A 15274-nucleotide genomic window follows, 5' to 3' on the forward strand; every position below is an offset into this window, starting at 1 on the left:
TTTTCCCGACGCCCTTTTCGTACGTACGCCTTCAATGTGGCTGTCTGTCACTTCTCTCTCCATGTAGCTGTCTTTGCCTCTCGGTGTCATTTTTCCCATTTGACTATCTCTGACTATGTTATGGTATGGATTAGATTGTAAGCTCCTCTGTTGCAAAGGAGGACAACCGGCCACAGCATCATGGGTGGTCAAAGCTCTTTGTTGCACTTGGGGAGTGAAAGCTGACCTGTCTGGTGCCGTCACTCAGAAGAGCTACTGTAGCACAAACAGCTGAAAACTCTAATGCTGGCCAGGAGAGAGAGCAGCCAATACACAAAATGGCATTAATGCAATTGCCATATATCACTGCGCATAAGCAACTGATAAGGGATGCAGGGAATTTGCCCGCCATAGGAGCTGCGGAAGTTTAGGCGCGGGCAGAGGCAGCCATACAAATATTGTTTATGGTTGGGTGGCTGGGCCGCTCATTATGCAAATTGTGACTACAAATAGCGGGGGCAAAACACTCGCTATTTGTAGCCTCAATTTGCATAGCAGGCTACCCTGGCACCCAAATTTCCACCCATAAATGATTATTATATGGATACATATGACAGCACCCAAACTACCACTGGGCATCGGGTGTATTATGTTTTTTGCAGCAGATTTGCACCTGGTGTGGGGCATTTGTGGCATGGTTAAGGTTAGGCATCAGGAAGGGGGTTTGTGGCGTGGGGCGATTAAAGTTAGGGCACAGGAAGGGGGTTTGCGGCAGGGGGTTAAGGTTAGGCGCCAGAAAAGGGATTTGTGGCGGGGGGCAATTAAGGTTAGGCGTCAGGGAGGGGGATTGCATCGGGAGGCAATGGTTAAAATTAGGCGTCAGGAAGAGGGAGTGGTTAAAGTGACATTGTGGTGCGGCGAATTCTGTGTGAGAGTAGGGTTAGGGTTAGGCTTAGCTGTAGTAAAATATTGGTAACATTTAGGTTTAGGGATTACCACTGTAAATAGTAAATATTTCCTGGCGCCATTATTTCATGCAAGCACTCATAAGTCCCCCCCCCCCCCCCCACACACACACACACACACCCTTACCACCACTTTTGGCCAAAAAAAAGGTCAAATGCAATGACCCACCAATAAGCAACCCCCCAGTGTGACCCTAGCCCCAATCTAGAGTGCGCAGTGAAGCGTGCCAGTGAAAGCAAAGCTACCTCTCCTCACCCCAGCTTGCATCCTTACATCTCCATGGCGGCTTCTGAACTGGCCATTAGAGCTCCAGGCTCACTGTCATGTGACCGTAGTCATATGACCGCAGTTTGCCTGGAGCTCTGACGGCCAGTGAAGCAGTTGCCGTGGAGATGCGAGGATGCAAGCTAGAGAGAAGAGAGGTAGCTATGCTTTCACTAGCACACGCCACTCCACACTCTGCATTGGGGGTTGCTTCCTGGGGAATTTAAAGGTATTTTATTGACAAGGTGTGGAAAGTTCTCCTAGGAGAAAACTTAAATAGGCAGGGTAACAGCATACAGTGGCTTGCAAAAGTATTCGGCCCCCTTGAAGTTTTCCACATTTTGTCACATTACTGCCACAAACATGAATCAATTGTATTGGAATTCCACATGAAAGACCAACACAAGGTGGTGTACACATGAGAAGTGGAACGAAAATCATACATGATTCCAATTTTTTTTTACAAATAAATAACTGCAAAGTGGTGTGTGCGTAATTATTCAGCCCCTTTTGATCTGAGTGCAGTCAGTTGCCTATAGACATTACCTGATGAGTGCTAATGACTAAATAGAGTGCACCTGTGTGTAATCTAATGTCAGTACAAATACAGCTGTTCTGTGACGACCTCAGAGGTTGTCTAAGAGAATATTGGGAGCAACAACACCGTGAAGTCCAAAGAACACACAAGACAGGTCAGGGATAAAGCAGGCTTAGGCTACAAAAAGATTTCCAAAGCCTTGCACATCCCACGGAGCACTGTTCAAGCGATCATTCAGAAATGGAAGGAGTATGGCACCACATGTAAACTTACCAAGAGAAGGCTGTCCACCTAAACTCACAGGCCGAACAAGGAGAGCGCTGATCAGAAATGCAGTCAAGAGGCCCATGGTGACTCTGGACGAACCGCAGAGATCTACAGCTCAGGTGGGGGAATCTGTCCATAGGACAACTATTAGTCATGCACTGTACAAAGTTGGCCTTTATGGAAGAGTGGCAAGAAGAAAGCCATTGTTAACAGACAGCATAAGAAGTCCCGTTTGCAGTTTGCCACAAGCCATGTGGGGGACACAGCAACCATGTGGAAGAAGGTGCTCTGGTCAGATGAGACCAAAATTGAACTTTTTGGCCAAGATGCAAAACGCTATGTGTGGCAGAAAACTAACACTGCACATCACTCTGAACACACCATCTCCACAGTCAAATATGGTGGTGGCAGCATCATGCTCTGGGGGTGCATCTCTTCAGCAGGGACAGGAAAGCTGGTCAGAGTTGATGGGAAGATGGATGGAGCCAAATACAGGGCAAACTTGGAAGAAAACCTCTTGGATACTGCAAAAGACTTGAGACTGGGGCGGAGGTTCACCTTCCAGCAGGACAATGACCCTAAACATAAAGCCAGGGCAACAATGGAATGGTTTAAAACAAAACATATCTATGTGTTAGAATGACCCAGTTAAAGTCCAGATCTAAATCCAATCGAGAATCTGTGTCAAGATCTGAAAACTGCTGTTCACAAATGCTGTCCATCTAATCTGACTAAGCTGGAGCTGTTTTGCAAAGAAAAATGGGCAAGGATTGCAGTCTCTAGATGTGCCAAGCTGGTAGAGACATACCCTAAAAGACTGGCAGCTGTAATTGCAGCAAAAGGTGATTCTACAAAGTATTGACTCAGGGGGCTGAATAATTACGCACACACCACTTTGCAGTTATTTATTAGTAAAAAATGTTTGAAATGATGTATGATTTTCGTTCCACTTCTCACATGTACACCACTTTGTATTGGTCTTTCATGTGGAATTCCAATAAAATTGATGCATGTTTGTGGCAGTAATGTGACAAAATGTGGAAAACTTCAGGGGGGCCGAATACTTTTGCAAGCCACTGTATAATAGAATGCAGTAAACTTTTCAGGATACCCATTTTTACTCCAATTATCTTGGTTACAGCATCAAAAAAGGCTTCCTATATGTCTATATTTCTGTCTATTGGGATATAATCCCGTCCTCCCAGTGATGTTTCGCCTAGGCTATATAGTTGTGCAGTCTTCTCCTCCTAGTGCACTCTGGGAAGCCAGGTGTTATTTCAGATCACTTCGAAACACACAATAAACAAAGCCATGGAAGCCATGATGCACCTTGCCAGCAACAAAGATGTTGCCAACAGTGATACATTTATGTAAATCAGATTTTCACAATGGGCAAACACTGACTAAATAGTTTATAAATTACTACTGTAAAAAAAAAAATAATAATAATTTTTTTTAAAATTATATTATATAGAGTAAAGTTCCTCTTTCATGGGCCAATGTGTTGCAATGCAGCAAGTTGTGGTAACAGGACTATGGGGTTGATAATGCACAAAATAGTGGTACCCGTGTTTCCCCGAAAATAAGACACTGGCCCATATGCAATTCCAGTTTTCTCCTAGGAGATAGTTTTTCATCTTTTATTTTAAATAATTTTCCAGCACTTTTCAACTGAAAAAGTACTGAGAAATATGTGCAAAAGTATTATCAAAATTATTTGGAGTATTTTCTTGCTTGCTGGTGGCTTAAACGGCATTTTAATGACAAATGTAAAAATATCACCTAGGAGACAACTCAGGTGAAAAAGTGAATTGCATCTGGCCCACTGTCTTATATTAATTTTTGCTCCAAAAGATGTGCTAGGGCTTATTTTCAGAGGATGTCTTATTTTGGGGGGAAACGCTGGTAGTTTTCCTATACAAAATGTATATACTGCATGCCATGCTGAAACACAAGCAGCATGCACAGAGCTTGTGGTTTGCAGATATTGGCTCTCACAAGAAATAGACTCTTAACCACATGATCAGCAGAATCAATTTCTTGCAAGCAGAGAACTGTCAGGTTCTCCAGAGCTATGATAGGATAAGCTGTGTGTCCTGGGAAGAGGTGAAGTGCTGCTTCTGCTTATCATGACAGATCAGGAGGGCTGGCTCCAACAAAAACACAAATTGCCTGACACACATATACAGGACTGTAGAATTCTCATTATACTGCTGCTTTCCTGTATCCAGGCTTTGTATTGAGCGTGACTTGCTGGTATCATGTGGGCTGCTCCTAGGGCTTACATTCAGGGGATGTCTTATATTTCAAGCATGCTAGGAATTCCTTCTAGTTCTTATTCTCAGGGGATGTCTTACTTTAGGGGAAACACGGTAATACTGCCATGCAGAGACTGCGTATGGCAATCGTAGTCTCAGGGCCGGTTCTAGTTTGCCTGAGGCAAACTTGTGAAGATGCTCCCCCCCCCGCCTTCATTTTGAAATGATCGCACAGCACCTGAAAATTTTCACCTTCAGTATACGTAGGTAGGAAGCCAGGTATAGGTGCCCCCTGTATAGGTAGCCAGGTATAGGTGCCCCCTGTATAAGTAGCCAGTATAGTTGCCCCAGTATTGGTAGCCAGGTATACCGGTAGTTGTCCCCAGTATAGGTAGTATAGTTGCCTGCAATGGCTTCCATAGCAGTGCGTAAACCGTGAGTAATTACTTCCAGTACACTCACTGCTTGGGAGCCGCTTTGGGTCCTGCTGCAAGAGGCAGTCGTCTGACACCAGAGGTAGCCGGGAGTGAAGGGGGTGGGGTGGGGTGGACGATGCCTGACGCCACCGGAGGAAGCCTGCTTAGTGGCCCTGCTTAGTGTTACTATCAGCAGCTAGTTCTGAAATAAGTGCAACCCGTGGGGATCCATCTGAAAATGGCACCTGCGAATAATGGTGCACGGTGTTGCCGCTAATCCGTTTGCCGCTTATCTCTATTTAACGTTAAAGCCTTATTGTTATTTAGCGTTACAGCCTTATCGTTATTTAGCGTTAAAACACAGAACCCTCTCTGTACCCATCCCTAACCCCTAAACCCCCCCTGGTAGTGCCTAACCCTAAGACCCCTGGTGGTGCCTAACCCTAAGACCCCCTGGTGGTGCCTAACCCTAAGACCCCCCTGGTGGTGCCTAACCCTAAGACCCCCCTGGTGGTGCCTAACCCTAAGACCCCCCTGGTGGTGCCTAACCCTAAGACTCCCCTGGTGGTGCCTAACCCTAAGACTCCCCTGGTGGTGCCTAACCCTAAGACCGCCCTGGTGGTGCCTAACCCTAAGACCCCCCTGGGGGTGCCTAACCCTAAGACCCACCTGGTGGTGCCTAACCCTAACCACCCCCCTGGTGGTGCCTAACTCTAAGACCCCCCTGGTGGTGCCTAACCCTAAGACTCCCCTGGTGGTGCCTAACCCTAAGACCCCCCTGGTGGTGCCTAACCCTAAGACCCCCCTGGTGGTGCCTAACCCTAACCTTGACAGTGTTACATTATCCATTCACCGTTTTGCAGTTAAATAACGTCTGCAGTTTGGCTTATGTAGGGCGCTATTGATAAATAACGTTACTGTGGGCAATAACGTCTGCTGTTTGGCATATGAACGGCACTATTGATAAATAACGTTACTGTGTGCCGTTTTTCTTCTTTTTTCCCCTGTGCACCATTATTATGCAGTACTAACGATAAATAGCGATAAGCGTATCTTTTTAATGCAACGCCATTTTTATGCATAGGCGCTGTGCGCCATTATTCACTGATCCGACCCGTGGTAATCAAATACCATGACCTACTACGGTAACACACGTTACTAACTAGCGTTACTGTTACCGTAGCGACGGTCATTCTATTCGAGTACCATGGATCGCGCTTATAGTAATATTGCCATGCGCAGTCTGTGCACGGCAGTATTACCGCTATTTTGTGCATCAGCCCCTATGCCATTAGCAGTACGGGTGACTTTAGATATAAAACTTTTAATTTATTTACATTTGAAACCTGCAGAGCCATCTGTAACGATGTGTAATAACGAGAGCATTTAAGCAGCTAATCTTCCCCTTGTAACAGGAAGACTCCGATATTTACAACTGCAGCTCTGTGACCTCCCCTCCCCCAACCCCTGCCATGGATGGTGCGGACTTCTGTGAAAAAAAGATAAGACACATTTCCATAGAAAAACTGGCAGAATGGTTTTAGGAAAGGAAGGCTAATATATTACTGAAGCAACGTGTCCTCTGCGTTTGTGAGCATTTAAGGAAAAGTATACAGTACTAATGAAAAATTATATTTTTTCACAATAGACATCCTTTTACTCAATTACTCGTTAAGAGAGTTAAAAATATTCCGAAAATGTTCAGCAGCTGTAGTGGTAAGTTTTTCAGGAAGCAGCCTGATGCGTTTTGTGGTCAACAGGCAACTTCCTCGGAGGAGCCACAAACAATAGAGACAAGCGTCGCCCAGGAATAAATGAATGACTGACATCAATAATTCCCAGAATGGCCAGAACCAATCGATAGGATTGGCTCCATTAATGGCTGAATAAAACTCGATTTCTTCATTCACGTTTGGTGTGCCAACCTGGCAACTCCTCATGTGACTTGGTAGGTGCCAGCCACCTCAGTCAAGAGCCCAACAAGTATACAATACAATAATACAATGCAATAACATTTGTAAAACGCTTTTATACCATTGGACTCAAAGATGCATACACACTTCCAATTTTGATTGGCCAGATTTGTCAATTTTACCACTTCCATGTAGTATGAGAGTTAACCTACCTAATCTGTTAATAGTACTCATAGTAGTTAATAGTACTTCATATTTGGGCAAGGACCCCATCTACATGGAGTCTGTATACTCTTCCCATATTTGTGTGGGTTTTCTATGGACCCTCTGGTTTCCTCCCATATTCCAAAACATATTTGTAACTAAGTTGGTTGCTCCCTAAAATTGGCCTTAGACCAGTGATGGCTAACCTTGGCACTCCAGCTGTGGTGGAACTACAAGTCCCATGAGGCATTGCAATACTCTGACAGCGCTAAGCATAACTCGGGGAGGCAGAGGCATGATGGGATTTGTAGTTTTGTCACAGCTAGAGTGCCAAGGTTAGCCATCACAGCCTTGGACCATGATATGGAAATGGCTATGGTAGGGATTAAATAGAAAGCACCAGAGATGGATTAAGTTTTAATGGGGCCATGGGCAAGGTAGTAGATTCGAGCCCCCTGTGGTCTTTTTGGTAAGCTGAAGTGGAGAGAGGTCAGAGAAAGGAGGCCCCAGGCACCTGCCTAGGTTGCCTGGTGGATGATCCTGCTCTGGTGATCACCTCTGATATGGTTATGGACTCTTTAAAGCACTGCTCGTCTGCACTATATAAAATACACATTAGCAATAATAATAGTGCACCTCCACAGACCTGCATGTACAATAACGTAAATGGCTGAAAGTGTATTAGAATGGATCTATGGTAAAACCAGTAAAGGCGGCCATTAAAGGTCCAATAGCAAAAAATAATTTGAGCAATCAGATAATTCTAATCGGATGTGATCAGATTGGTTGTAAGTAATCTCCGTTGATGGGCACAATCGATTATGAACCACTATAAAAACAGTCGTGCTGGGTTTTCATCGAACCAAAATTTGGATTTTCTTGTCAGTTATGATAGGAAACAAAGATTGGTTTGTTTATGGTGTAGTGAATGATTTTTCTCAACCAATTTTTTTTTAATAGTTTAATTGCTTTTATTTTATTAACTTCTTGCCAATTGGCGGGAACGCGGCGGCAGCCCCAAGACCGCAACACGCCGATTGGCGTGAACAGCCTTCTATGGGGCTAGCAGGAGAGCTGTGCTCCGCCTTCAGTCTCTCAGCGGCGATCGCAGCTCGGAGACTGTTAGACGGTGAAACCGCCGTCTAAGATAATATACCAGTACAGTGCTGCGATCTAAGGCACCGCTGTACTGGGGATAGCCGTGTGACATGGCTGTCCCCCTGGGGGACACAGAAGCGATCAGCGGTGATAGGGTGAAGCCTATCACAGCTGATCGCAGTGATAGGCTTACTGGGGGAGGGAGGGGAAATTATTAAAGAAATAGCCATTTTTATTAGAAAATAAATAAGAAAAATATTTGTAAAAAAAACACCCCAAACATTGGGTGAGCGATCAGACCCCGCCAACAGAGAGCTTTGTTGGTGGGGAGAAAAGTGGGGGGGAATCACTTGTGTGCTGCAGTGAGGCCTTAAAGGTGCAGTGGCCCAATTTATGAAAAATGGCCTGGTCTTTAGGGGGGTTTAATACCGCAGCCCTCAAGTGGTTAATAGTTTCATTTGTTAATTTTTCATTTGTTTAATAGCCAATTCTTTTCTCTAGGCTTCTTTGCCTTTTTTGAACAGATTCATCTTCTTCGTGAACCAATATTTATGCAGCTAGTCCAAGTCCAATCTTCTTCTTCCGCAACTTTCACAGACTCATTTGGGAGAGGAAATCACCAGAGATGCAACCGCTAAAAACATTTCTCTTCAGCGAAATTCTATTCACAGAACAAAAATTCGTTCACTTCCGGTCGTAAAAACATCGTATCCTGTCAATGTTAAAATTAGACATTACGATTATAGCCAATCGATAGCTTGCGCTGACTTCTGATTACAGAAAAAAAGATCAATCGACAATTTTGATAACCAGTGATGGCGCCAATCGATTTTTTTATGATATTTCACTTCCGATCAGAATTATCTGATTGCTCGAACAATTTTTTTGCTTGAAACTGGACCGTTGGTGGCCACCTAACCTTAAGGTTGTATGAATATAGCCTGTATTCTGTGTCAGACCCTCCCCCCACTTTTTAATCATTGGTCGGTTTGAGGAAACCTCAGATGGGTGTGAAAGAAAAACTGATAACAAAGAAACACATCCGAAAGCAAACAAGCTAAGTCCCCTCCCCCAGGGCCATAGAGACATGAGGCAAATCACCAGAAGGCATAAAAGCGCAGTCACCAAGTCACTGAGAACCGTTGCCATGGAGCTCATACGGCCCTAAATCGTATTCTCTGGTCCAGCACAGAAGACTTAATTTCTTCCAGCCAATACACTGATCGAATACTGCTAATGAGGTGTTGGGGGTCGGGGTACGGCCTATGCAATGTCACCTTTGCCATGTCTAGCTATGAGGCAGCAGATGCTCATACTGAAGTAATCTATTGATTGTCGGCTGGAGAGAGGCCTGTTAAATAGTGCAGCCCAAAGGTCAAGATCTGTCATTAAAGATTTCCTTATAATACGGAAGCAAGCTTTCCAAAAATAATGTGTATCGCACATCCACAATAAGTCTTTTCAAAGTTCATGTGCAGACTTCCTTTACTTCAGTCATATGTGATATGATCCTCCACCATGGACCCCCGACAGCATACAGACTCACCAGATACAATAATTTGGCCACTGCCAGAGTAGACTGGCCAAATGTGCACATATCCAGCTGACATAGCCAGATGTGCCCCCTCTATAGATAGCCAAATGTGCCCCCTTTAGCTAGCCACATGTTCCCCGCTTTTTCTGCTGCTGTTAATGCTTCTGCACTCCTCTGCAGAGGGTGGCAGGCAAGCAGCGGCACTTCGGGCAGCCAGCAAACCTCCTCTTACCAGTACATATTACACTATTGGGGCTCTTGGTGTTCCTTGTTTTTACCCCTCCTCACAATGTTCACACCCTTTCCTACCCTTGGTGACTCTCACAGCCTGGGAGACTCATCTTACAAGGGTCATAAAACAAGTGTGGACTTCATGATCTTCACATCTATAACAAGTGTAGCCACAAATCAGCGCTGAGCTTCGCACCAGACCTATTGGAGTTTTATGCACCGTTCCTATTGCCTGATGAAGTGGGAGATGCCCCCAAAACGCGTTGCACTTGCACTTTCTGCAGTATATAAATACATTTTTGTTGTTTTGAATATACACAACACTCATGTGTGTCTGCTTGGAGGAGGTGAGTCCACCTCTGCCTCCTCTCATTTTACACATTTTAGAATATTTTATCCTTTTGGCGCATCTGTCTGCTTATACAAAACAAATGATCTGAAGGATGGGTCCCAATACTGGAAGGAGGGAAGTAGTAGTTAGTTTGGGCTCCCTTATGCTAGGTACACGCAATGAGATTTTCTGGCATATTTACTGCCAGATCAATTATTTCCAACATGTCCGATCTGATTTCCGATCAATTTTCCGATTGATTTTCCAAAGAAGTAAAGAGAAAATCGATCAGAAATCAGATCGAACATTATTTCATCCAGATAAAATCGCCTAGAGTTTTTCACGGCTCTCCCCCGTTGCCATGCCAGGCTGTGTTCCTTCTCCGCCCTACCGTCTGATGTTTCCAGCGTGCGCTTCCGCCCTCCGTCCGCTGACGCTTACTTCCCCACTCCCCACAAATGTGCCCCCTTTAGCTAGCCACATGTTCCCCCGCTTTTTCTGCTGCTGTTAATGCTTCTGCACTCCTCTGCAGAGGGTGGCAGGCAAGCAGCGGCACTTCGGGCAGCCAGCAAACCTCCTCTTACATACGTGGGGATGCAGTAGCTGTGCTGAGCACCCTAGCAGTGCTGCACCTGGGGATATATGTCCTCCCTTGCCCTCCCATAGCTACGCCTCTGGCGTCATTGAAGGGCGACAAATGCATCACTAGCCTGCAGGCTGGGAACATGTACTGTTGCGGGGGGGGGGTCAGAGGGACAATGGAGCTTTGCATGTGTGACATCACGGTGCAGCGGGGTGAGTGGGGAGAATGATGCTCTTGGCCAAAGCAATGCACCAGAGGTTGAGAGGGCTTGGGGGCTGCCTTATGGAGCTTAAGGTCTCTAGCTTCCTTGGGAAGACTACAACAGAGGCTTTGAGGCAAAAACTCCTCTGTGCCCTGCAGCATGTGACTGAACAGAAAGGATAGCTGTGGGGCAAGGCGAGCTTAAGAAGTCAGTAAAAAAAAGTTTAGTGCCTGTACACACCTTAACTATGATGAATGAATGAGCTGACGTTTGTAAAGAGCCCTTCTCCTGTAGACTGATAGCTCATGAGGAGCTAAAGAGAGCAGAGGGACAACTTAGAACGCACTCCGTAATATACCCTGGTCATGTGAGTGTACGCCAGTCAAAATGTACTCCCTACCATAGTTTAGGGACAGATTCTAATTCTGAATAAAGTCAATTCTGATTCTGAGATTCAGAGGCGTAACTACAAGTCATGCCCCCCCCCTAGCAAATCTTTAAACTTCAAATATGCAGCGCGTTTCGCAGGTTTGATCCCGCTTCATCAGGCAATAACAACGGAGCAATAGCTCTTCTACTGACCACATATGCTATTGCTCCGTTGTTATTGCCTGAAGAAGTGGGATCAAACCTGCGAAAACGCGTTGCATATTTGGAGTTCATAAATAAAATATATTGACTGTCTTTACTACAGTCGTTGTGTGTCTACTTGGAGGGGGTAAGTCCACCACTACCTCCTCTATTTACCAAGAATTTGTTTTTTAAGCTCATTTAGCTTCCTTTTTATCCTCTTGGCACCTCTGTTCTCCTGCATAATATTGAGTCCACCCTGGGTGGAGGGTTGAACCCCCTTTTTCTCATCTACAGAGAGCGACTTCTTATTCCTGAGTGGTCTCAGGAAAATCTCCCCACCTGCCTTTACAGTGGTTGCCTAATGGTGACCCTGGTTTGTGAGTATTAATATTTACTCTATCTAGTAACCATTTACCAGTACCTATTACACTATTGGGGCTCTTGGTGTTCCTTGTTTTTACCCCCCCCCCCCCCCCCCTCACAATGTTCACACCCTTTCCTACCCTTGGTGACTCTCACAGCCTGGGAGACTCATCTTACAAGGGTCATAAAACAAGTGTGGACTTCATGATCTTCACATCTATAACAAGTGAGCCACAAATCAGCGCTGAGCTTTGCACCAGACCTATTGGAGTTTATGCACCGTTCCTATTGCCTGATGAAGTGGAAGATGCCCCAAAACGCGTTGCACTTGCACTTTCTGCAGTATATAAATACATTTTTGTTGTTTTGAATATACACAACGCTCGTGTGTGTCTGCTTGGAGGAGGTGAGTCCACCTCTGCCTCCTCTCATTTTACACGTTTTAGAATATTTTATCCTTTTGGCGCATCTGTAGTTAGTTTGGGCCCCCTTATGCTAGGTACACGCAATGAGATTTTCTGGCATATTTACTGTCAGATCTATTATTTCCAACATATCCGATCTGATTTCCGATCAATTTTCCGATTGATTTTCCATAGAAGTAAAGAGTAAATCGATCAGAAATCAGATCGAACATTATTCCATCCAGATAAAATCGTCTAGAGTTTTTCACGGCTCTCCCCCGTTGCCATGCCGGGCTGTGTTCCTTCTCCGCCCTACCTCCTGATGTTTCCAGCGTGCGCTTCCGCCCTCCGTCCGCTGGCGCTTACTTCCCCACTCGTCTAGTCTCTGCGAAGAGTATTCTTTTGAGGTATTGTGATGCAAGAGGCCCTGACATGGGAACACACTGTGTGATCCAGTGATTCATCACCAGTTTATCATTGTGGCACCAGGATCCTGAGGCCCCAAGGCTCCTGGATATGGGCTTACTTTGGCCAGTCTACCAGTGGTCAGAGCAATCTGGTGAGTCTGCCTGATACTGGGTGTCTATGTCAAGATCTGTTCCGCCTGGTGACATTTCTGAACTGTATGGACTTCCTCTGTTCACCAGCAGATGTCCCCTCTCATTTCAAGAACATTGCACAATCTTCATGAAGTTCCCTCTGTAAACCAGCAGAGGTCTCTGTATTCAGGAACTGTCTCTGCAGCCTTGTAGGATGTCACATGACCGTCCTGCACAGTATATAAGTCCAGCTCCAACAGAACCCCTGTACTAGTTCATTGGTGATGATAGCCCTAGAGCCTGTGTTCTGGTCCTGATAGCCCTAGAGCCTGTGTTCTGGTCCTGATAGCCCTAGAGCCTGTGTTCTGGTCCTTTTCCTGTACCTGATTCTTGCTACCTGTAACCTGTTTACCTGATTGTTTGACTCCCTGGTGTATGATATGGGCTTGGCCCGACTATTCTATTGCTTACTGATTGTTAATACGCGAGGCAGCGGCGGCGAGCAGCACCGCCGCCGTAGCTGCCTCCATGCGGCCATCCGTCCGTGCGATGTCTAGGACGGAACGTTATCAGTGGCAGGGGGTCGCCATAGTGCGCGGACCGACAGACGGGACCTTTATGCGGGGAGGAAGCCCGTCAGCTGACCTGCTGGTCGGCTGACGTGAGAGGAGACCCACGGCGCCCAGGAATGGCTGATGAGAGGGGGGCGTGCCAGTGAGGTCTCCTCTGCTTCAAAAGCCTGCGGGCTTCATTGTTACTTGTCTGTTGTCGTGAATACTTGCGTGTAAGCGCTCAGACCTTAGGCTAGTTCCCTGGTGTTGATGCTACGGATTTCACACCAAGACTAGGATATTGCTACCCTGTGTTTGTTATTTGTTTAGACTAGTTCCCTGGTGTTGATGCTATGGATTTCACACCCAGATTAGGTTATTGATACTGTATTGATCTCCTGTGTATGACTCTTAGCTATTACTTCTGACTCTGATCCTGCCTTCCGATCCTGTACTTACGCCTATCTGCCTACCTGTTGCTGAACCTCTGCCTGATTACCGATTACTCTCTTGTCTCACGATTCTGTACCGATACGTACCTTCCTGTTGCTGAACCCCTGCCTGATCACCGTTTACCGTATATACTCGCAAGCAAGCCGAATTTTGGACCCACAAAAAGTGAGTCAAAAGTTGGGGGGTCGGCTTGCTTGCGAGTGAGGTGCCTGTCCCCCGCTCCCCCTGCCCTCTCCCACCCGCTCCCCCCGCGGCCGCTGCTATTACCTTAGCTCCGCGGCTTCCTATTCCCTGTCCTGCTCGTAATTAAACAGCAGCTCGCCCCACAGTGGCTGCTGCGTGATGACGGAGGAAGTGCAGAGAGAGGTTCCCATAGTAACCAGGAAGCCGCTCTCTGCGACTTCCTCCGTCATCACGCAGCAGCCACCGTAGGGCAGAGCTGCTGTTAAGAGCAGGACAGGGGAATAGGAAGCCGCGGAGCTAAGGTAATAGCAGCGGCCGTGGGGGGAGCGAGGGGGGGTGGGGGAGGCCTTAAACTCGCTATCCTGGGCACTATACTAGCTATCCTAGGCACGATACTAGCTATCCTGGGCACTATACTAGCTATCCTGGGCACGATACTAGCTATCCTGGGCACTATACTAGCTATCCTGGGCACGATACTAGCTATACTGTGGCACTATACTAGCTATACTGAGCACGATACTAGCTATCCTGGGCACTATACTAGCTATCCTGGGCACTATACTAGCTATCCTAGACACGATACTAGCTATCCTGGGCACTATACTAGCTATCCTGGGCACTATACTAGCTATCCTGGGCACGATACTAGCTATACTGTGGCACTATACTAGCTATACTGAGCACGATACTAGCTATCCTGGGCACTATACTAGCTATCCTGGGCACTATACTAGCTATCCTAGACACGATACTAGCTATCCTGGGCACTATACTAGCTATCCTGGGCACTATACTAGCTATCCTGGGCACGATACTAGCTATCCGGGGCACGATACTAGCTATCCTGGGCACTATACTAGCTATCCTGGGCACTATACTAGCTATCCTGGGCACTATACTAGCTATCCTGGGCACAATACTAGCTATCCTGGGCACGATACTAGCTATCCTGGGCACGATACTAGCTATCCTGGGCACGATACTAGCTATCCTGGGCACTATACTAGCTATCCTGGGCATGATACTAGCTATCCTGGACACTATACTAGCTATCCTTGGCACTTTACAAGCTATACTGGGCATGATACTAGCTATCCTGGGCACGATACTAGCTATCCTGGGCACTATACTAGCTATCCTGGGCACTATACTAGCTATCCTGGGCACTACCCTGGGCATGATACTAGCTATCCTGGGCACGATACTAGCTATCCTGGGCATGATACTAGCTATCCTGGGCACTATACTAGCTATCCTGGTCACTATACTAGCTATCCTGGGCACTTTACTAACTTACTGAGGCACTACCTTCCCATACTGGGCACTATACTAGCTATACTGGGACACACTGGGGGGGATCATGCGGCCAGCATTTCCTACCCCCCGGCTTATATGAGGGTCAATAATTTTTTCCTGTTTTT

General features: G+C 46.3%; 2 protein-coding genes across 6 annotated transcripts in view; one reads left to right on the top strand and one right to left on the bottom strand.

Annotated features, from left to right (window-relative positions):
• The window catches only part of LRRD1 (leucine rich repeats and death domain containing 1), a 63234-nt gene that overhangs the window by 38711 nt on the left and 9249 nt on the right, over positions 1-15274 (bottom strand). Inside the window, exon 1 of one of the 5 annotated variants that reach the window (XM_068235476.1) lies at positions 1201-1287. The exons of 1 other annotated variant lie outside the window; for it this stretch is intronic. The gene's annotated coding sequence lies outside the window, so the exon portion shown is untranslated. Of the gene's footprint in view, positions 1-1190; positions 1288-15274 lie in introns of those variants that run through there. 3 more of the 5 variants (XM_068235480.1, XM_068235477.1, XM_068235475.1) reach the window with 3 other exon arrangements.
• LOC137518116 (ferroportin-like) overlaps positions 1342-15274 on the top strand; it is a 79647-nt gene continuing 65714 nt past the window's right edge. The window contains exon 1 of the mRNA XM_068235472.1: positions 1342-1367. Within this exon, the coding sequence (XP_068091573.1) occupies positions 1346-1367 (22 nt within the window). The 5' untranslated portion in view covers positions 1342-1345. The remainder of the gene's footprint in view (positions 1368-15274) is intronic.

This window comes from Hyperolius riggenbachi, chromosome 5 (assembly GCF_040937935.1).
Source record: "Hyperolius riggenbachi isolate aHypRig1 chromosome 5, aHypRig1.pri, whole genome shotgun sequence".
NCBI lineage: Eukaryota > Metazoa > Chordata > Amphibia > Anura > Hyperoliidae > Hyperolius > Hyperolius riggenbachi.